Source organism: Myxine glutinosa, chromosome 5 (assembly GCF_964187855.1).
Source record: "Myxine glutinosa chromosome 5, kmMyxGlut1.1, whole genome shotgun sequence".
In the NCBI taxonomy this organism is placed as follows: Eukaryota; Metazoa; Chordata; class Myxini; order Myxiniformes; family Myxinidae; genus Myxine; species Myxine glutinosa.
The window spans coordinates 205,310,127-205,331,771 of record NC_136265.1 but is presented as its reverse complement, the minus strand read 5'-3'; the positions used below and the strand labels follow the sequence as shown (position 1 = coordinate 205,331,771).

The following is a 21,645-nucleotide window of genomic DNA, read 5'->3' as shown; positions in this document are numbered from 1 at the left end:
AGCGCGGCCTTCATTAAGCGATGAAAGCGCTAGCACAGGCCATTGGCCTGGGGATGGTAGGCCGTGGTGTGGTGTAGTTTCACCCCGAGCCCTTGCGCCACCACGGCCTAAAGCTCCGAGGTGAACTGGGGGCCGCGGTCGGACGAGATGTCCGAGGGGGCACCGAACCGGGCAACCCAGGTGGCGATGAACGCCTGCGTGACGTCCGCCGCAGTCGTCGCCGCCAAAGGCACGACCTCTGGCCACCGTGTGGTGCGATCCACCATGATGAGGAGGTGGGTGAACCCCCGCGAGGGGGGCAGAGGTCCCACCAAGTCGACGTGCACGTGGTCGAACCGACGCTCGGGCACCGCAAATGGGGCCAACGGGGCCTGGGTGTGGCGGTGGACCTTTGCGCGCTGGCACTCGAGGCACATCCTGGCCCAGTCGCGGACGTCCTTCCGGAGGCCATGCCAGACGAACTTCGCCGCGACGAGCTTCTGGGATACCTTCGTGCCCGGGTGGGACAGGCCGTGGTGGCGTCGAAAACTGGGTGCCGCCAGCCAGCGTGCACGATGGGGCGAGGCCGGCCAAGGGAGGCGTCGCATAGGAGGGCCGCGCCCGCGGTGTCGAACGGCACCTCGGTGATGCGGAGGCCCATGACGGTGGTCCGCAAGGCCTGGACGCCGGGGTCGGCGGTCTGGTCCTCCGCCATCCGGGTATAGTCGACCCCGAGGTGGACCGCGTGCACGATGGACCGGGAAAGGCAATCCGCCACCGGGTTGTCTTTACCCGCCACGTGACGGATGTCCGTCGTGTACTCGGACACGGCAGAGAGGTGACGCTGCTGCCGTGCCGACCATGGCTCAGCGACCTTGGCCATCGCGAACACAAGGGGCTTGTGGTCGACGAAAGCCGTGAATGGGCGGCCCTCCAGCAGATGGCGGAAGTGTCGGACCGCCAGGTAGAGCCCGAGCAGCTCGCGGTCGAAGGTGCGATCGCGGCGTTCGTGCGGGGGAAGCTGCCGGCTAAAAAACGCCAGCGGTTGCCAAGCACCACGCACCCACTGCTCCTGCACCACGCCCACCACGTAGTCCGACGTGTCGGTGGTGAGGGCGATCGGTGCATCGGGCGCCGGGTGCGCCAGCATGGTGGCGTCGGCCAGGGCCAGTTTTGCGCCCACAAATGCCGCGGCCATCGGCTCCGACCAGGCGATGTCCCCTTTACCCGGCTTGCCCCGGAGGGTCTCGTGCAAGGGGCGGAGGAGCTGGGCGACGTGGGGCACGAAGCAGTGGTAAAATTTTACCATGCCCAGGAACTCCTGGAGCCCCTTGATCGTGCGGGGCCAAGGGAAATCCCTGACCGCCTCCACCTTGGCCGGTAAAGGGACGGCCCCGTGCCTTGTGATGCGGTGCCCCAAGAAGTCGATGGTGGCGACGCCGAAACGGCACTTGGCGGGGTTGATGATTAGGCCATGCTGGCCCAGGCGTTCGAAAAGTGTGCGGAGGTGGAGCAGGTGCTCCTCCCGGGACGCGCTCGCGACTAGGATGTCGTCCAGGTAGACAAAGAGGAAAGGTAAGTCGCGCAAGACACGGTCCATAAGCCGTTGGAACGCCTGGGCCGCATTCTTCAACCTGAAAGGCATTCTCAGGAACTCGAAGAGGCCGAAAGGGGTGATGACGGCCGTCTTCGGGACATCGTCCGGTTGGACGGGGACCTGGTGGTAGCCCCGGATGTGGTCCACCTTGGAAAACACGGTCGTGTTTGCCAACCGGGCGGAAAAGTCCTGGATATGCGGGACCGGGTAGCGGTCGGGGGTGGTGGCATCATTGAGCCGGTGGTAGTCCCTGCACGGCCGCCATCCTCCGCCGGGCTTCGGCACAATGTGCAGAGGAGAAGCCCAAGCGCTGTTGGAGCGCCGTACAATCCCCAGCCGCTCCAGTGTGGCGAACTCCGCTTTCGCCACGGCGAGCTTCGACGGTTCGAGTCGGCGTGCCCGGGCATAGACCGGCGGCCCGACCCTGGGTAAATGGTGCTCCACCCCATGTTTAATGGCCACCGCTGAGAAGGTGGGCCGCGTGAGGGCCGGGAAACTGGCGAGGAGGCGGGTAAAGTCGTCAGCTGCCGGAAACGTGCAAACTAAACTCGCCGGGACGGAACCTTCCAGCAAGCCGCTTGGCAAGCCACTTGGTGAGCCGCTCAGCGAGCCGCTCAATGAGCCGCTCAGCGAACAAGCGAGCGAGCTGAAGGTTTCGGCCTGGACGAGCCGTCTGCGCTTCACGTCGACCAACAGCCCATTCGCACATAGGAAGTCCACACCGAGCAGTGCCATTGGCACGCTGGCGGTCACGAACGACCATTGAAAGCGCTGCCCTCCGAACCACAGGGAGAGGCAACGCTTCCTGAATGTGCGGATGGGTGTACCGTTGGCGGCAAGCAAAGCGGGGCCCCGGCCCGCGGTTTGCTTGTCGGACGTGGAGGCGGGGAGGACGCTTACCTGCGCTCCTGTGTCACAAAGAAAACGGCGCCCGGACAAGGTGTCCGTGATGAACAGGAGGCTGCCGGAATGGCCGACGCTCAGGGCCGCAAGTGAGCGCCGGTCGTTTCCCGACCAGTCAAAAGAGCACGGCGGGCGACACGTTTTAGCCTGGCGGCCGAACCTGGCATGGTAGTAGCACCAGGTTTGCGGCGGTAACGGCCGCGGCGGCCGTGCCGGCGGCAGTGGTGGTGGCGGCGGCGGTAGTGGACAGGGCGTACCAGCGACCACGAGGGAAACTGGGGGCGCTGGAGCCTCCGCACCGGGATCCACTACGGCAGCACCATACACCGACTGCTTGTCGCAGGCCACGAAATACTTGTCGGCCTCTATGGCCAGGGCGCGGGGTTCCTTTATTTTGGAACCGGCCAGCGCGAGGCGTACCTGTGCAGGTAGCTGGCGAAGTAAAAACACCCGGAATAAGAAATCCGGGGGCTGGTCTCCAAGCAGGGACAGCATGTAATTCATCTGGACGGATGGTCGTGTGTCGCCGAGGGCGGGAAGGTCAAGGAGGCGGTCGGCCCGTTCGATCTCCGTGAGCCCGAACGTGGCGGTGAGGAGACGTTTGAGCGCCTCGTACTTGTTGTCGCCCGGCGGGCGCCGAAGGATGGACACGACTCGGGCGGCAGTGCCGGGCCCGAGGGCGGCGACCACGTGGTAGTACCGGGTCTCGTCCGCCGTTTTGCCTCGGAGTTGGAATTGAGCTTCGGCCTACAAAAACCAAACGTCGGCTTGCGCTTCCCAAAACTCCGGGAGTTTGACTGCGACGGCGTTGGTATCCACGGCGCGTTCGGTCGTCAGCAGCGGCCGAACCAATCGGGGTCACCAGTGTGGTGCTGTGCACACACGACTCGATTGCCAGAGAGGTAGGCCACAACGCGTTGGTACAACAAAGAGTCTTTATTCAAAGCTTGTACTTCAGCACTGGGCGGCTCGAGCTTAGAGCCCGCATATATGTCCCGAGGCCACGCCTAGTCCCCGGGAGTGGCCGATCGGTCGAAGGGCAGGCATGTGCTTTCGCTCCCCGCCTGGACGCTCGCGCCACCCACTGCTGCGCGGAATTATTGCCCCTTGTGCCCGCCACAGCACTATATTATACAGGTCTAAAATATACAGCACTATATAATACAGGTCTAAAATATACAGCACTATATAATATGGGTCTAGAATATACAGCACTATATAATACAGGTCTAGAATATACAGCACTACATTATACAGGTCTAGAATATACAACACCACATTATACAGGTCTTGAATATACAACACTATATTATACAAGTCTAAAATATACAGCACTATATAATACAGGTCTAAAATATACAGCACTATATAATACGGGTCTAGAATATAGAGCACTATATAATATGGGTCCTGAATATACAGCACTATATTATACAGGTCCAAAATATACAGCACTATATAATACGGGTCTAGAATATACAGCACTACATTATACAGGTCTAGAATATACAACACGACATTATACAGGTCTTGAATATACAACACGATATTATACAGGTCTAAAATATAGAGCACTATATAATACAGGTCTAAAATGTACAGCACTATATAATACGGGTCTAGAATATACAGCACTATATAATATGGGTCTTGAATATACAGCACTATATTATACAGGTCTAAAATATACAGCACTATATAATACGGGTCTAGAATATACAGCACTATATAATACGGGTCTAAAATATACAGCACTATATAATATGGGTCTTGAATATATAGCACTATATTATACAGGTCTTGAATAACAGCTCTATATTATATGAGTCTTGAATATACAGCACTATATAATACGGGTCGAGAATATACAACACTATATTATACGGGTCTTGAATATACAGCACTATATTATACAGGTCTTGAATATAAAGCACTATATAAGACGGGTCTTGAATATACAGCACTATATTATACAGGTCTTGAATATAAAGCACTATATAATACGGGTCTTGAATATACAGCACTATATTATACAGGTCTTGAATATAAAGCACTATATAATACGGGTCTTGAATATACAACACGACATGAAACGGGTCTTGAATATACAGCACTATATAATACGGGTCTAGAATATACAACACCATATGAAACGGGTCTTGAATATACAGCACTATATTATACGGGTCTAAAATATACAACACCTCATGAAACGGGTCTTGAATATACAACACTGTATTATACGGGTCTAAAATATACAACACCTCATGAAACGGGTCTTGAATATACAACACTGTATTATACGGGTCTAAAATATACAACACTACATGAAACGGGTCTTGAATATACAACACTGTATTATACGGGTCTAAAATATACAACACTACATGAAACGGGTCTTGAATATACAACACTGTATTATACGGGTCTTTATTATACAACACTATATAATACATGTGTTGAATATACAACACTATTGTTTTTAAACACTGTCCTGGTGATGTTCCTGTGCCTGCCCACTGTTCTCCTCCCTATTTCCCTTCTCCCTCTCCCCCAACTACCCACAATGAAATTAAGTGGATAACCTCATTGATTGAATTAATGTGGTGTGGGTGGAGCACAGGCCTGAGGGGCGAATCGCCTCCTGTGTTTAGTTTCCTTCGATATATCCTCATGTAAGTTTTTCTTTTGCATAAACATTTTCAGGCCTAGAGTGGCTGGACGCTCATCATCGCGTTCATTATACTTCATTCGCCGGGTATTGTTACACATTTGGACAGTTCGCCCTGGCAGGGTGCGCCTATGGCATCCGCGACTGGCGTTATCTTCAGGTGGCTGCCTCTGTACCTTTCATCTTCTTCTTTCTCATTGGCTGGTTAGTTAATGCTTCTTGAATGATGAAAGCTTCTGAATCAAAAATGTGAAAACAATTGAAAATTGAATTTGAAAATTTTGATTTTTACAAGTCAGTTCCCTTCCATCAAAAAAAGGAAATACGGTATCTCTTACATCATTAATGTTTTTTTTTTTTTGTTTTTTTTTTTTAATACATGATATCGGCACTACCTACATGTTTAATAAGGAGAAATTACTGCAGTGTACTTTAAAAATCGAATGCTCTTTCCTCCCCACCTTCCTCAACTCCTCATTCCACCTCTCCATTCCAAAAAAATCCGCTGATAACTTGATTGATTAGATTTTATGTGGTGTTGATGTTTGTGAAGGCATAAGGGGTCAAAGGTCTCCTGGTACATTAAAGTTACTTGCATTTCAATGTACATACGTATATATACTTATCTGGTTCACCCGATCAACATCGAGTTATTTATACCATGGTAAACTATCAAGAAGATTGATGTTTAAAGCTGTAGCAAAAATTAACCCGAGAGTGCACCACAGCAATGATGGGCCAAAATGGCCTCATTTCATTATTTGAGGTCAGTTTCTTAATTGTCAGAATCGTAACACTGCTCACACATGCAGCACACACCTTTCCCTTCAGCTTCAACGACACTCCCCTCCTCATCAGCAACGCCACTCAGTTCCTGAAACTTCTTCCATGCACATCTCACTCCAGCAACCATTGGCGAGTCTGATCCACCTTCTCCATTCAGCATGTCTCCGAGGTAGCCAAATGTTTTCACACCTTCCAGCTTCACGCCGTCTCCAAGATCCAACTCAACATTTCCTCCATCTGCAGCTCCCTCTGTGCACACCTTACATTTGAATGTAGCTGCCACACTGGTTAATGACCCTCTCAGGCCACTACATTTTTGATGAACCCATTTAGCGCACATTGTACATTGAATGGAGTTCACTCCGACACCCTTCCTACACACAGCACACGGCCACTTCCCAGTTCTTTCCACGTCACCACATGCTTTACCACTTGCCATCACCTTCATCTTTCCTATATTCACCTTCAGACCTTTGCCTCCATACATTCCTTCCACTTGTTCATCTTCTCCTTCACGCCATCCATACTCTCCGCAATCAACACCAGATCATCTGCATACAACAACTCCCACGGTAAACCCTCCTTTATGTTCCGAGCCAGCACCTCCATCACAGCTACAAATAGTAGTGGACTTAGTACCGACCCCTGATGCACTCCCACCTCCTCCTCAAACTCACCACTGTTCCCGTCCTTCGTTCTTACAGCTGTGCGCCCTCTTTTGTACATTGCCATCACTACTCTGATCAACCATTCCTCCACTCCTAACTTCCTTAATGCCCATGTCACTACTTCACGTGGAACCCTATCGAATGCTTTCTCCAGATCAACAAACCCAAGAAACAACTTCTTCCTCTTCTCCATGTACTTCTCCTGCAACTGCCTCACAATAAAAAGCGCGTCTGTCGTTCCTCTTCCTGGCATAAATCCAAACTGCATTTCGTCAAGCTTCACTTTCTTCCTTATCCTCCTCTCCAACACCCTTTCCAATACCTTCATTCCATGCTCCAATAACTTTATCGCTCGATAAGAGCCACAGTCCAGAGGGTCACCTTTCCCTTTGTATAGAGGGACGAGGGTACTCAGTTCCCAATCCACTGGAATGCGGCCTTCTTTCACCACCAGATTGCAGATCTCTGTTATTCTCTTGCCATCACCTATATTATTGTATATATTATATTGTTGGGGTTTTGAGAACCTTGCACTTGTAAATTGTTGTAAATATACCCCTTTGTAAATAATTCTTTTTGTAAATACCTCCATTTCTTGTAAACGTCAAAGGTCATCCCCTAGTTAGTCCACATTGCAACACGTAGCGAACAATAGGCCCTCTTCGTAGTTATTTCGTTATTATGTGTTTCAGGTTAGGCTGTGTTTCCAATAGTTTGACTCTACGTTGCATTAATCAAATAAGATAGGTCCCCTTCAACTTCCCCAATCATCTCTTCAAAGTGCCAGCCTAAGCCGCCAAAACTCCATTGCGCACGAGGCCAAGAACAGAGAAGAAGGGGGGAGAAGCCGCCGGATCACGGGCGTGGCACCAACTCATCATCAAAGGTGGAGTCAGCCAGCCTGAACCAGCCAACCAGCACCGCGGTGAGCGACCCGGTAGGCGTGTCATCGCAGCCCGCGGCTTGATACGGCCAAGAGCAATAAAAGCAACTACAAGGGACTGCTTGAGAGGGTCAGTGGAGAGTCAGAGTTGGAGTTGGAAGGAGAGTCGGTGAGAAGGCACGAGAGAGAGAGGTGATCCGGCGAGTGGGTCCGTGACGGCGACCACAATACAATAAGCCAATTGACATTGTCCGACCGTGTGGGTGAAAACGAGTGCGTGGAGCTGCCGCTGGTTGTTCGCCTCAAGCCCGTAATGTGGACTGGAGCCACCTTCGACGCTGCGCACCGGCCCGGACCGTCCTACCCTCTCACCTGCACGGACCTTCTCCTTCGTCCAGTGATTCCTGCCTTCTATTCCCCTTTCGTGTGAGTCTGTGTTTGTTCTGTCTGGGCGTTGATAATTAAGACTGCTTAAGCTTGCCCTGTGTATCTTTTTCTTCTTCGTCCTGTATATTACTTTCGTTCCTCTTCCTTTGGTTTGTTGTAAATAATTAATAAATGTCTGTTATTTCTTACCCTTTTGGTTTCATTCTTCCCCGATCGCTTTAGTCTTTTCTTTCGATTGAATACCTGTGGCACGATTCGGCCAACGCTCGGAATCGGGTTTAGTCTCTTGTTAACGGCCTGAGTCATGGCTCGCTTCGCTCGGCGTGTCCATTACAGTCGCGGCTCAGGCGGGGCTCATTTCCTCGCTTACTGGGAGGCGCTGGTACTTAGGTCATAGGAATAATTGGCCTACTACCCTATTCAGCGCTGACCGGAAGTGGCGAGATAGTTCCAGGACTCGGACGGCCAGCTTAAAAGACGAGGGGATTAAACCCCCCCCCCCTCGGTAAGGGGAGTGCCGAAACCGAGATCCGTAATAATTGGTGTCGGGAGTGGGATTTGGACCCGAATCAAATTTTTAATCCATCGAGGAAATTTGGTCAAAATTTACGAGCGGCCGAAATTTTATTTAATAATCCAAATTAAAGTCGTGCCATGGATAGTCAAGGCGATCGGATGCCGGTAGGGGAGTTAGAAGAGGAGTTAGAGGCAACCGAGGACCCCAGGGAGGAATTGAGCGAGAGGGAGGAGGAGAGCGATGACGATGTGGTAGAGGGGGTTGCAGGCGCACAAGATGGCGGCGTCACGCATGAGGTTGGAGGCGCACAAGATGGCACCTCGCACATGGCGGCAGGGGCTGCGCTCGCTGCGCAATTGGGAGGAATGAATATGCAGGACCTCTTTGCGCAGCTGCGGGCAGCCCTACAAATGAGTGTGGGAAGCCAAATTGAGCAATTGGGAGGCCAAATTGGAGCAATGAGGGACGAAGCGAGGGGTACCAGTGACCAAATTGTGAAGTTAGACAGCAAATTGGAGCGAATAGGTAAATTTGGGGACAGAATGGGTGAGAGCATACAAAGATGTGGGGAGAGCATGGATCGCATGTTGAGTGGGAGGGGCACACGGGTACGCAACGAGGTAACGCGAGTCGAGGAGTGCGGGTTGAGCAAGTTGGAGCAAAGTGCAGGTAACTGCACCGGGGTAGAAATCGCGACCCGGGGTGTGGGGAAGCCGGCGACCGCCGAGGTAGGAGAGAAAATTTTAATAAAGCCAGCGGTCGTCGAAGAGAAAGAAATTAACGAATTAATAGTAGTGGAAATTGAAATCGGAGAGACCGGGGACTTAGAAAAGCACTCGCGGCAGGAAGGAATGGATTGTGCACAAAGTCTAAGCTCACACCTTGATGCCGTGCTTAACCCCAATAAAGATTTGCAGATGTTGGAGCAGGGAGGAAGAAGAACCCCCAAAGTGAGTCGTGCTGTATATTGTGCGGGGAGGTTTTGCAGGAGGATGTTTGGCGCAAAAAGAATTTTCGCGCGCTTGGGATCGAGAAAGCACCCGGGCGTTGGTGGAGGGTCCCTTGTGAGTGGTGTGAGTGGAATTGGCGCGCTTGTGAGAAAAAAGTGTGCTTCGGAGGGTGAGTGTGTTACAAAGTGTGGGAGTAAAACCGAGTGCGAGCGAGAATGAACGTCGGAGGGTATGTGTGAAACAGAGTGTACGGAGTGTGACACGGAGAGTGAGTTGGTGGTGGCGCGGGTGCGGGAGAGCACATCGGAGCGTGTGATGGGGAGTGTTACAGAGGATGTAACCGGAGAGTGTGCGCAAGAGTTGGCGCGAGAGTGTGCGGTGATGATTGGGTGTGCAGAAGAGTGCACACCCGTGGTGAGTGTTACGGAGGACGTAACGGAGGAGAGGTGTGGAACGGAGGTGTGCGTGATGATAGAGTGTGCGAGGAGAATGGGTGCACAAGAATGTGCGTGAGAGTGTGTGGTGAGCGTTATGAGTAGACCGGAGTATGGAGCGAAAGAGAATGCACGAGCGAGTACGGTGGTGGAATTGACAAAGTGCATGGGATGTATGAGCAACGAACGGAATGAGTGGTGTGAGAATGCAAAGCGAGCATCGACGTTAAACGGGATAGCGGTTAGACCGACGTTTAACCGACGCGAGCTCTCGGTCCGTGCCGGGCTTTGGGTATTGCGGGAGCCGGCGGGGATCGGTGCTGCGTCGCTCCTCTTCGGAGCGTCGCGCACGATCCGGGCCGAACCCCACCCCGCACGGTCGAGTCCGGGCTTCGCCGGGCAAGGCGCCCGGCCCGGTTCGAGGGCAAGTAGGAGGGATCGGAACGGCGCCCCCTTGTGGTGGCGGCGTTCCACCCGGGCAAGGTTGGCCCACCGCGCATGGGAGCGAAAGGCCCCATGTAGGGATGGTGCTTTAAACCTTGGCCCAACCAAACCTCCTCCCCTGAGCCGAATGCCGGACGGACCCAACCTGCAGGCGACCAAACCACCCGAATGCATTGCGCGGCTTTGCGAAGCCGTGCTTCGAGAATGTAACGACGCACCGAGGCTCGCAGTTTAATGGACTGTGATGATGATAGTGTTTTGATTCGAAATTGGGAATAGTGAATAGGATTGGCAGTAATGATTGGCAAATTTGATGGGCAAAAATGATTGGCAGTACTGATTGGCAAATTTGATTGGCAGAAAATTGGATGGGAAAAATTGATAGTGGGAGATGCCCGATGTAGAGGGATGGCAAATCCACCATCCCTCACATCACCCGGGCACATGAGCAATAGTTATGGGGTTTTGGCAGTGCAAGCTCGCCGAGGGTGGGTTAGGATAATGGATTAGGGATCTAGAGAAATGACAATAGGTAACTTTAGAGTTAAGAAGCGACATGTCCCTGTAGTAGGGGACGTGGAATAGCTTAGTTGGATTATAACGACGAGGGAGCACAATAAGATAAGGGGCGACTGGGAAGCGCGAGTTTCAGAAGGGGGGTAGTCAGCTCAGATGATGCAGTGTGTTTGTGGTGTGGTTTATTGAATGAGGAATTGGTATGAGAGTCTTGCTGGTGAGCATATTGAAATGAGGAATTGAGAGGCAATGCTTGGGAAAGATGTGTGTGTGAGCGTGGGGAAATATGAGTGCCTGAGGCAATGGTTTGGAGAATTGAAAGTGTATTGAGCAGTGTATTGTGAAAAGTGTGAGGTGATTGTGCATTGTATGGAGTGAATGGTCCCGGAGAAAGGAGGGTGCAGGAGCACCAGGTGTGATGGAACAGGTGTGCAAGTGAACAGGTGTGCAAGTGAACCGGTGTATGGAGAATGGTTGAATGGAATAACCGGTCTGGAGTAAATGGAGTATGGAATGGATGGTGTGGAGTGAGTAGTGTGGAATATGTGGAGTGGAGTGGTTGGTGCGAAGGGAGTGGATGGGGAGGATGGACCCCTATCATGAGTACCCGGGGAGAGTAGTTTAAGAGTAGGTAGAGGGTGTAGGTAAATTGTGGTGGATATTGGCATCTGTGGTGCGTGTGGTAGAATGGTGTTTGGATGGGTGCATTAGTGACGTGGAAATGGCTGGGCGTGTGGCCTGTTAGTGTGTATGGTTAAATGGGCACTCCGCCACTGTGAGGATGTCGGCCAGGTGAGGCTGCAGGTGGGCTCTGGGAGCCGGTAGAGTTGTTCAGTGGGGCCCGAGGATCCGGAGGACGGACCCGGGTAGCCCAGTGCCAGAGAGGGCACCGAGTGGGGAGAGCGCCAGAGGGCCTTCCCCAGGTAGATAGGTTAGGGTAAGGAGCAGGTAAGCTCGGAGGCAACTGCAGTGGCGGAGGTGTGCAGGTGAGCGGACCTGCTGGGAGCGCCACACGACCCAGTCCTGAAATTCGGCAAAGGCACAGGGAGTTGAATCGGGGGAGTGAGACCCCAAATTGATGAGCACCACAGTTTGGTCAATAGGAGTTTGGTTTTTAGAACCGCATAGAGTAAGCTTGGAAGAGCATGGAAGAGCATGGAAGAAGTTTCGGGAACTGAGTGGTGTGCTGACGAGGAGGGGAGTGTCGTTGAAGCTGAAGGGAAAGGTGTATGCTGCATTGCTGCATGTGTGAGAAGTGTTATGATTTATGGGAGCGAGACATGGGTAATGAACGTAGAGCAGCAACGAAGGCTGGGAAGGGTGGAAATGCGAATGGTTCGATGGATGTGTGGAGTATCGTTGAGAGAGAGGAAGCCAAATGATGAATTGTGAAAGATGATGGGAATAGAGCCTGTGATGGATGCTGTGAAGAGAAACAGTTTGTGATGGTTTGGTCATGTGTTGAGGAAGGATGAAAGTGACTGGTTGAGAAGAGTGATGGAAATGAATGTGGAAGGAAGTAGAGGACGGGGAAGACCGAGAAAGACTTGGCTAAAGATGGTCGAAGAAGAAATGCGGGCCAGGGGGTTAACAAGGGGAGATGCAGAAAATAGGGCAAAATGGAGAACATTGTCATGGGGACCGCAAGGCTAACCCCCGCTCTTGCAGGGAAAATGGCCATTTAAAATGCCTGTTGTTGTTGTTGTTGTATAGAGTAAGATGGCCAATGGTTTGGCAGGGAAAGACCCCAGGTAGAGTAAGAATGTTAAAGTCATTTAGAGGATAGTTAGGATTGAAATCTCCTCGCACCATCTACATCCACTCACCTGAGGAGACGACAGGACTCCACACCACACCATGGTTGTTGTTGTTTTTTTTGTGCAAATGTTTTGGAATGGTAAGACGCATCATGACGCGGGTGAGACATTGTGCTTGGTATTCCATCTCTTCCTCCTTATGAGGAATTGATGAGGAATTTGAATCGATGGCAAATTTGGTTAGAGGGATTGGGGACGAATATGGTATTAGGGGAGATATGGGGAAGACAGGACGTAGAGACGAATTGTAAATTGGTGTAAATATGGGGTAAGGGGCAAGGGTAGATTAGGTGACAGGGGGGGGGGGTGACGTACGATGGGGACGAGCTTTCTCCGCTCGCTCTCCATGCGCACCTCACCTCTGCATTGCCTTGTGTTGATGTGCACCCTTGCGCCCTTGCACCTCGCTGACTCTGCTTTGTCTTCCTCCCCACCCATGGACCGTGCTCTCTGGGCACTGAGGGGAAGCATGCGGGAGCCGCATCTTTGTGCCTGAGCCGCCGCTGCCAGCTGCCTGGACCGATGCACCACTTTATGGACCGCACGACTTGCAGCCTAGCACCACCTTATGGACCACACGTTTGTGGCTAAGCACCACACCCATATGGACCCCACGTGTTGGGGCCTGGCCCCTCTGCTGGGACCGGCCATGATGGCCAGGGAAGAGTTGGCTTGCAGACCACGGCGAGGTGGCCCCTTTTGCCCTACAGGTGGACCACCCATAGTTGGCCCCTGTGGGCCCCAAATAAAAATGGACATGTTTTGTGCTTTTTATTATTATTGTGCAAATAGGCAGCAAGCCACAAGAAGGACAACATCTGGAAGAAACATCGGCCAGCAGAGGGAGCAGAAGAAAGAAGAACCGTGCAACAGTTGTTTTTTTTATTGAAATGTATGACTGTGCACTGGATGGTGCTTGATGGTGCTTGCTTTGGTGCTTTTTGGTGCTTGCATGCTCGGGGATGCATGGCAATATCAATTCTGCATCCCCGGGCATGTGGGGGTGGTGTATCGGTGCAGTGCATGCTTTTCCTCCCTCCCGCAGGGTTCTTTTGTTTCCCAAAGAAATGACAGGTCCTGGGTTTGCCATGTAAATACAAATTAGTGCTGTGTAAATAATGCTCCCCACCGTCAATGTTTAGTTTGCGAATAATTCCGCAATTCGGTTATTCTGTGGGTGTGAACCTGTTAGGTAGGATGCAACGTAGCAGGGGGACATACTTAATTGTGTTTAAAATTGTCGCACTCAGGGTAAGGTTAATAGTAGAGGGGTATTACACCTGAGTGTCACATTAAGTTAAAGTTTTTCCGGCCGGGACGTGCCTGGAGGAATGAGGGTGCTGTGTTGGGGTTTTGAGAACCCTGCACTTGTAAATTGTTGTAAATATACCCCTTTGTAAATAATTCTTTTTGTAAATACCTCCATTTCTTGTAAAGGTCAAAGTTCGTCCCCTAGTTAGTCCACATTGCAACACGTAGCGAACCATAGGCCCTCCTCGTAGTTATTTCGTTATTATGTGTTTCAGGTAAGGCTGTGTTTCCAATAGTTTGACTCTACGTTGCATTAATCAAATAAGATAGGTCCCCTTCAACTTCCCCAATCATCTCTTCAAAGTGCCAGCCTAAGCCGCCAAAACTCCATTGCGCACGAGGCCAAGAACAGAGAAGAAGGGGGGAGGAGCCGCCGGATCACGGGCGTGACACCAACTCGTCATCAAAGGTGGAGTCAGCCAGCCCGAACCAGCCAACCAGCACCGCGGTGAGCGACCCGGTAGGCGCGTCATCGCAGCCCGTGGCTTGATACGGCCAAGAGCAATAAAAGCAACTACAAGGGACTACTTGAGAGGGTTGGTGGAGAGTCAGAGTTGGAGTGGAAGGAGAGTCGGTGAGAAGGCACGAGAGAGAGAGAGGTGATCCGGCGAGTGGGTCCGTGACGGCGACCACAATATAATAAGCCAATTGACATTGTCTGACGTGTGTGTGAAAACGAGTGCGTGGAGCTGCCGCTGGTTTTTCGCCTCGAGCCCGTAATGTGGACTGGAGCCACCTTCGACGCTGCGCACCGGCCCGGACCGTCCTACCCTCTCACCTGCACGGACCTTCTCCTTCGTCCAGTGATTCCTGCCTGCTATTCCCCTTTCGTGTGAGTCTGTGTTTGTTCTGTCTGGGCGTTGATAATTAAGACTGCTTAAGCTTGCCCTGTGTATCTTTTTCTTCTTCGTCCTGTATATTACTTTCGTTCCTCTTCCTTTGGTTTGTTGTAAATAATTAATAAATGTCTGTTATTTCTTACCCTTTTGGTTTCATTCTTCCCTGATCGCTTTAGTCTTTTCTTTTGATTGAATACCTGTGGCACGATTCGGCCAACGCTCGGAATCGGGTTTAGTCTCTTGTTAACAGCCTGAGTCGTGGCTCGCTTCGCTCGGCATGTCCATTACAGTCGCGGCTCAGGCGGGGCTCATTTCCTCGCTTACCGGAAGGTGCTTGTACTTAGGTCATAGGAATAATTGGCCTACTACCCTATTCAGCGCTGACCGGAAGTGGCGAGATAGTTCCAGGACTCGGACGGCCAGCTTAAAAGACGAGTGGATTAAACCCCCCCCCCCCTCGGTAAGGGGAGTGCCGAAACCGAGATCCGTAACAATATATTGTTATATATTATTATGTGTTCCTCCCCAAACCCCAGTTACCGTGCACCTCAGAGTCTCGAGAGGGAACACAGCAGAATGATTTGTTATTTTGAGTGTTCTAGTAAACCATGGTAAAACCACACCAATGCAATTGCAGAACAAAACAAGTAATTGTATTAAGAACTCTCACATACACAATAATAACACTCTTAAAGAAAGTACAATGAAAATATCACCTGCATCAAATGAACAATACATATTATCGTACCATCATTCCCCCAATGCTCTCAAAGCAATAAACTCACGATATGCCAAACGTGAGTGGAATGTAACATTCCCAAAAGTCCATGCACGAATCCCCACGCTGGTTGAAGCCAAGTAGAATGATGAGAACAGGCAGGTGTCGGCACGATGGTGGACGAAGAGTTACGAGGTGAGAGGTCGAAAGGGGAATTGAGCTGATATGGAAACCAACAGCGATCAACACGGTGAGGTCGATATGGAAATCCCAACGACAAAACAAGATGCACCAAGCGGACAGTCTCTTCGAGGACAAAATGGCATATCAGCCTGTAATGGAGGCGCTTGATTTTTCTCCAACAATAACTCACACTTGGTAATAAAACCTGAGATGCAGGTTTAATTGCAATCGCAATATAGGACGATGTCACGGGAAATCCCTTTCATGGGAAGCCGCAACTCATTCGCGACTAATATCAAAAAAGTCCGCTCACAGCCTCAATGCGATTCACGGCTGTATCTCTCTCATGGCCGTCTCCTTTCTGCCAAGCTCCTCCTCCCCTCTTCCGGCCTCTTTGCCGCATCTTCCTTTTTCCTTCACAAACACTTCTTTTCACCTTTTACTAAAGTCATCTCCATTTCACACAAAAATCTTAACAATAATATTACCTGAAACTAAAATTCCTACAAGTATATAATAACAATAAAGGCGGAAGTGATGGATCCATAACAATATATATATATTGTTACTGATCGCGGTTTAGATGTTATGATGGGCCGAGCGGATGGTCCAACCGCGACCGTTACAGGATCCCCGACTCACCCGATTCCACCCAAACGTTGGCCAGATCGCACCGCAGCTATTCAATAGGGAAAAGACAAAGGCGACACGGATGTGAAGAAGAAGAAGAAGAAGACAAAAAGGTTGGAAATACTACTAAATTTATTCCTACTATTTACATGCTCAAAGTAACCAAGGAGAAGGAAAGATAATAAAATAATATACAGAAGAATCAGAGACACAGTGCAATTATTAGCTTATACAGACTTAATTAACCCAGGGACAGAACAAACAAAACAAACTCACGTACACAAGAAGGGTGGAAAGGCAGGAGGTGGATGGCTGGAGGGAGAGGAAGGTCCCAGGGGGTCCTGCAGCACAACCGGCGCGTTTACTGGTTTAGCAGCCGCCGTTCCTTCACGGCCCTGCTCCAAACCGCCGTTCAGGCCCCCAAGCTGCTGTTGTGGCTGCTGTGGACGTCGCGTGCTTTGCCAGGCCTTGTCCGACTCGTCTGGTCCAAACCCTCAACTCTTTCTTGGTCCACTCACTCTTTACCACCGACTCCTCACCGCAACCAACGCAACCAACTGACCACCACCACCGACTCCTCACCGCAACCAACGCAACCAACTGACCACCGACTCCACTGACTGACTCCTCACGACTCTCTCTCTCTTGCTTCTTGCGTGCGCGCCTTTTATAGCGCCTCCAGCGATCAAGCCGCCGGCCTTCCTGACACGCCCATCGGTGTGCTCACCTCGGCCCTGGTTGGTCACGCGACCCTCTCGCTCCGCCCTTGATGACGACGGGCGGGCACGCCCCTCTTCCCCTCTATGACGAGGTGGAGACACGCCTTTCTTCTCCGACCCTGCCTCGTGGTCAATGGCGGTTATTGGAGGGGAGGTAATTGGCAATCGAGGGTTGGCAATCACCAGAGGGGATGTAAAAGGGAATGGAGATTTTGGGGATGGGAATGAAAGGGGATCTATTCTCTTTCACTGGTGCAATGGAGTACTTCAATTAATGGGAGACACAGCCTTACTCTAAAACACAGAATAAGAGATAACTGTCAAACACGGGTATTCTATTATTTGGCTGATGTGTATGCTTGTGGACTAATTATGGGATGCCCTTTCACCTTTACACAGCTCCGGAGGTAGGGGGGCGCAGAATAAACAATAATAATAATAATACAGCACACAATCAAGAAAAAATACAGTCCTCATCTCCGCAACAATATATATATATATATATATATATATATATATATATATATATATATATATATATGTATATATATAATTGTGTCTACTGAGAAAAAGGCACATGACAGCACAGCAGAGCTTCCAAAAAGGCATGTGAATGACTGAAAGCATGAGGCAAAATATTTTGTGGTCTGATTTGAGAAGAAAATTGAACTGTATGGCCTGAATGCAAAGCGTTACGTATGGCAGAAACCGAGCATAGCTCATCACCCATCTAACACCGTCTCTTCCGTAAATGCATGGTGGTGGCAGCATCATGCTATGGGAATGCTTTTCAGCAGCAGGAACTAGGAGACTTGTGAGGATAAAGGGTACAATGAATGGAGCTAAATTCAGGCAAATCCTTGAGAACCTGCTTCAGCGTGCAAAAGTCTTTAGACTGCAGCGAAGATTTATGTTCCAACAGGACAATGACCCAAAACATACAGCCAAAGCAACACTGGAATGGCTTCAGAACAAGGAGGTGAAAGTGCTTGAGTGGCCCAGACAAAGCCCAGACTTGAATGCCATTGAGAATCTGTGGAAAGACTTGAAGATTGCTGGCTCATCGACACTCCCCATCGAAGTTGATAGAGTTTGAGCAAATCTAAAAGGACGAATATGAGAACCTTGCCAAATCCAGATGTGCAGAGCTGATACAGACATACCCAAATAGACTCGAAGCTGTAATCGCTGCCAAAGGCGCTTCTTCGAAGTATTGACTCAGGGGGTTGAATACTTATGTAAATTAAATGTTTCTGTATTTCTTTTTTAATTATTTTGTGAAAAAATTCTAAAACAAAATTCCACTTCGACTTTATGGGGTGTTATCTATCTCTCTTTCTATTTAATCCATTTTAAATTCAGGCTGCAACAACAAAATTTGAAAAAGTCAAGGGGTGTGTCCAACCTAAAAGTCTAACCCTAACCCTGACCCTAACCCTAACAACTTTCTGAATGCAATGTAAATGCATAATTATAGGGTCAGACATTTTCTGTAATTTAACAAACAAAGCTGTTGAACATAATAAATATACAAGAGTTGAGGGGAAAGTTCCTGGTTCCAACAGAAACAAATTAACAAATGACGTGTTTTCACTGCATATTTTATGCAATAATGATAATTAAATATTTCTCTAAAAAAAGTAGCTTGATGCCATCAGTTTATAAGATGTACAAAAAAATGTCATTTGAGCCTTTCCCTCATGTGACCCAGAGATGTCCTTACGCCCCCTTTACCTAATCGCCACGTCCTCATGTTTTCCCCTTCTCTCTTCACCACTCACACACTCCTCTGCATCCTCCTTTCTCTATCTTATCCACCCTCTCACAGTGATCCGGGCTCAGGGTGGACCTGTTTTTGTTACTATCAATGATGTATATGATTGTCACAAGCTGAGTTAATATTTTATTTGTTAAATTGCTATTCAGCATGTACTGATCTGTGATAATTAACTTATTGGGGTTTGCATTACCCTGTTTGTCCAAAGATGTATATGAATCATTTGCTGGAGTTCTCAGTGTTTTCTTTTCACCAAGTTAATTGTTATCAATGGGGAAGAAAACGTTGCTAATTTTTAATTTACTGATAACATAAACTGTGCCTTTAGTATAGCATATAGATGTATGCACACTTGCCTCTGAGCTGTGGAATAACCTGGTTTTGAATCTGGGCCCAGCTATAAACTGTCATCCTAGTGCTTCACAGGCAGGGGGAGGAATCAATGTCCGTCAGATGGATGTTATACGAGATGTCCCATCTGCCAACGTCGCATGGTGGACGTTAAATATCCCATAGCGTCTTTTGTGAAGAGTAGGCGACCTAAGAGTCGGCGGCCATATTAAAAATTCCTGGCCTAACCTACAAAGTGGCATTGCATTCGCAGCACAGCTGCGCCACTAGCCAATCATGTAGCGAGGCGGCTAACACAAAAAACCTCTTCACATTGTGATACAAGCACGAAACTTGGCAGTCATGTTCTTCTATAGGTGACTCTATAAATCCAGTCGATTAGCCAAACCGAAAATTCAACATGGCGTCCATATTTTTCAAAATGGCCGCCAAAATTGCTAAAAAGTGCCATAAACTTTTAAATATTTAATTAAAGATGTACGGGTATCAATACAAAATCACAGAACTACATATTATCTATAAGAGGTCGATAACATTTCCAATTGATCTTAATTAGGTATTTGGACTTTTTAGGCAATTGGATTTAATTGGATATAAGACATGAGATCAGGGCCGTCTCTCTGAACATGTCTCGTGCTTTTGATACAGTCAGGTTTCCTGCCTTACTATCCAAACTCTGCCTATGGCATCCAAGGCCAACTCCACACATGGCTTACTGACTTCCTCTAGTCTCGTAGCCAACATTTGGCTCTCAACGGAACACCCTTTTATCTCCTAACTCCATTAAGGCTGGAGTCCTCCAAGGCAATATTCTGGGCCCAATCCTATTCCTCATCTTCCTCAACTATCGCTCTGACTCTTATGGAAAATCCCCTTTATCTATTTGCTGACGATTCCACCCTCTGCCATGATATCCCTCAGTCTTCAGATTGGTAGCCGGCAGCAGCTTCTTCCCTATCTTCAGACCTTGATAAAATTACAAGCTGATGAAACTCTTGGAATATGTCGTTCAATCCTGAGAAATCAGACACCGTCTCTCTCTTTCTCTCTCTCTCTCTCTCTGAAAATGCTGCATGGAAAACCCTCCGATCTACTTTCTTAACATTCCTCTTGAAGAAGTTCAGTCATTCAAAACCCATGGGTCTCAATATCAGGCTTGATATTTCTTGGGCAATCCACATTTCCAAGCTGGCCTCCAAAGCCAGCCGCTGACTGGGCATCCTCCGTCGTGCAAGATCCTTCCTTGGCAGGCCTGAACTCCTCACCACATACAAGGCCTTCATTCGCAGCTTGATGGAGTACTGCCCTCCCCTCTGGGCTGGCTCCCCTGTCTTCCACCTTGCTCACCCTGATACCGTAGAAATGAAGACACCCAGGATTATTGGAATCTCCCGCGATGAAGCTGAGTCGATGGGTCTATCACTTTCCAATTACAGACATGTCGGTGTTCTCTCTGTCTTCTACCAGCTTTTTTCTGGTATTGCACCCTCCGTTATTTCCGTTCCCTCTCCCCCTTCAGGTTTCTGCAGTCCACATTCACCCTCTCCTGGTGAAACTTCCAAAATCCAGAATCACTGCTCATCTTCACTCATTTCTTCCTCTTTTTTTTTTTCCTGCCTGTGGAACTAATTTCCACCTCTTCAATCTCTTTCTACTCTTCAGGTCTTCAAAACAGCTGTTCACCACCATCTCAAATCATCGACCATTCAAAACCATGAACCTTTCTACACCTGTTAACCCCCTCCCGGATCCCCAACCCAAACCCACCAGCTTCCAAATTTCCAGGTTTTCCTTCCTGAGTTTGCTTCTGTATCCATCTTGTCCACTGCACATGTCCTCCCCTAAGCTTAATTCTTCCCCACACACCTTATTTGTCCAAGTCTCCGACTAATTTGTTCTTCAACCCTGCTATTGGTGTGCCCCCCCCCCCCCCTTGTACTCTTCCTTTTGTTCTTTTGCTTCCTGATCAATTCTATGTTCTAGCTCTTTTACGAGTCTTGACCTTGTATACAAATAAGGCAGGCCACGTCAAGATACCTCTGTGTTTTTCAATAGAGATGAGGCAGGGTATTGCTGGCACCCGTACCAAAATAGTGTCTTGAATTGGCCTCGGTGGGGGGGGGGGGGGGGGGGGATATGACCACCATTGACTCTATTTGCAGATGAAAATGCCAACATGGTGACCAAGCAATCTATAAGGTAGTTATGATATATATATATATATATATATATATATATATATATATATATATATATATATATATATACAGTCACGTGAAAAAGTAAGTACACCCCATGTAAAGTTTTGACTTTTTCAACATATTTCAACATACAGCTATTTGATCTTCATTTCAACAATATTGATAGATAAAGGTGATATAATATGACAAATATCATGAAACATTTACATTTTGTTGTCCATTGTATAATTTAAATAAACATAAATGCAAATTTCACATGTGGAAAAAGTAAGTACACCCCGACATTTATCACTACTTCAAACACCTAAAATTAGAATGAGGTACACCAGTAGTGTATATATGTTGCTTCTGGGACACTCTCATT

The 21,645-nt window shown here is 49.1% G+C and overlaps 1 protein-coding gene across 1 annotated transcript in view; it reads left to right on the top strand.

The window, feature by feature from the left end:
• LOC137426467 (solute carrier family 22 member 6-B-like) overlaps positions 1-21,645 on the top strand; it is a 58,408-nt gene that overhangs the window by 4,381 nt on the left and 32,382 nt on the right. Inside the window, exon 4 of the mRNA XM_068115020.2 lies at positions 5,186-5,354. Within this exon, the coding sequence (XP_067971121.1) occupies positions 5,186-5,354 (169 nt within the window). The remainder of the gene's footprint in view (positions 1-5,185; positions 5,355-21,645) is intronic.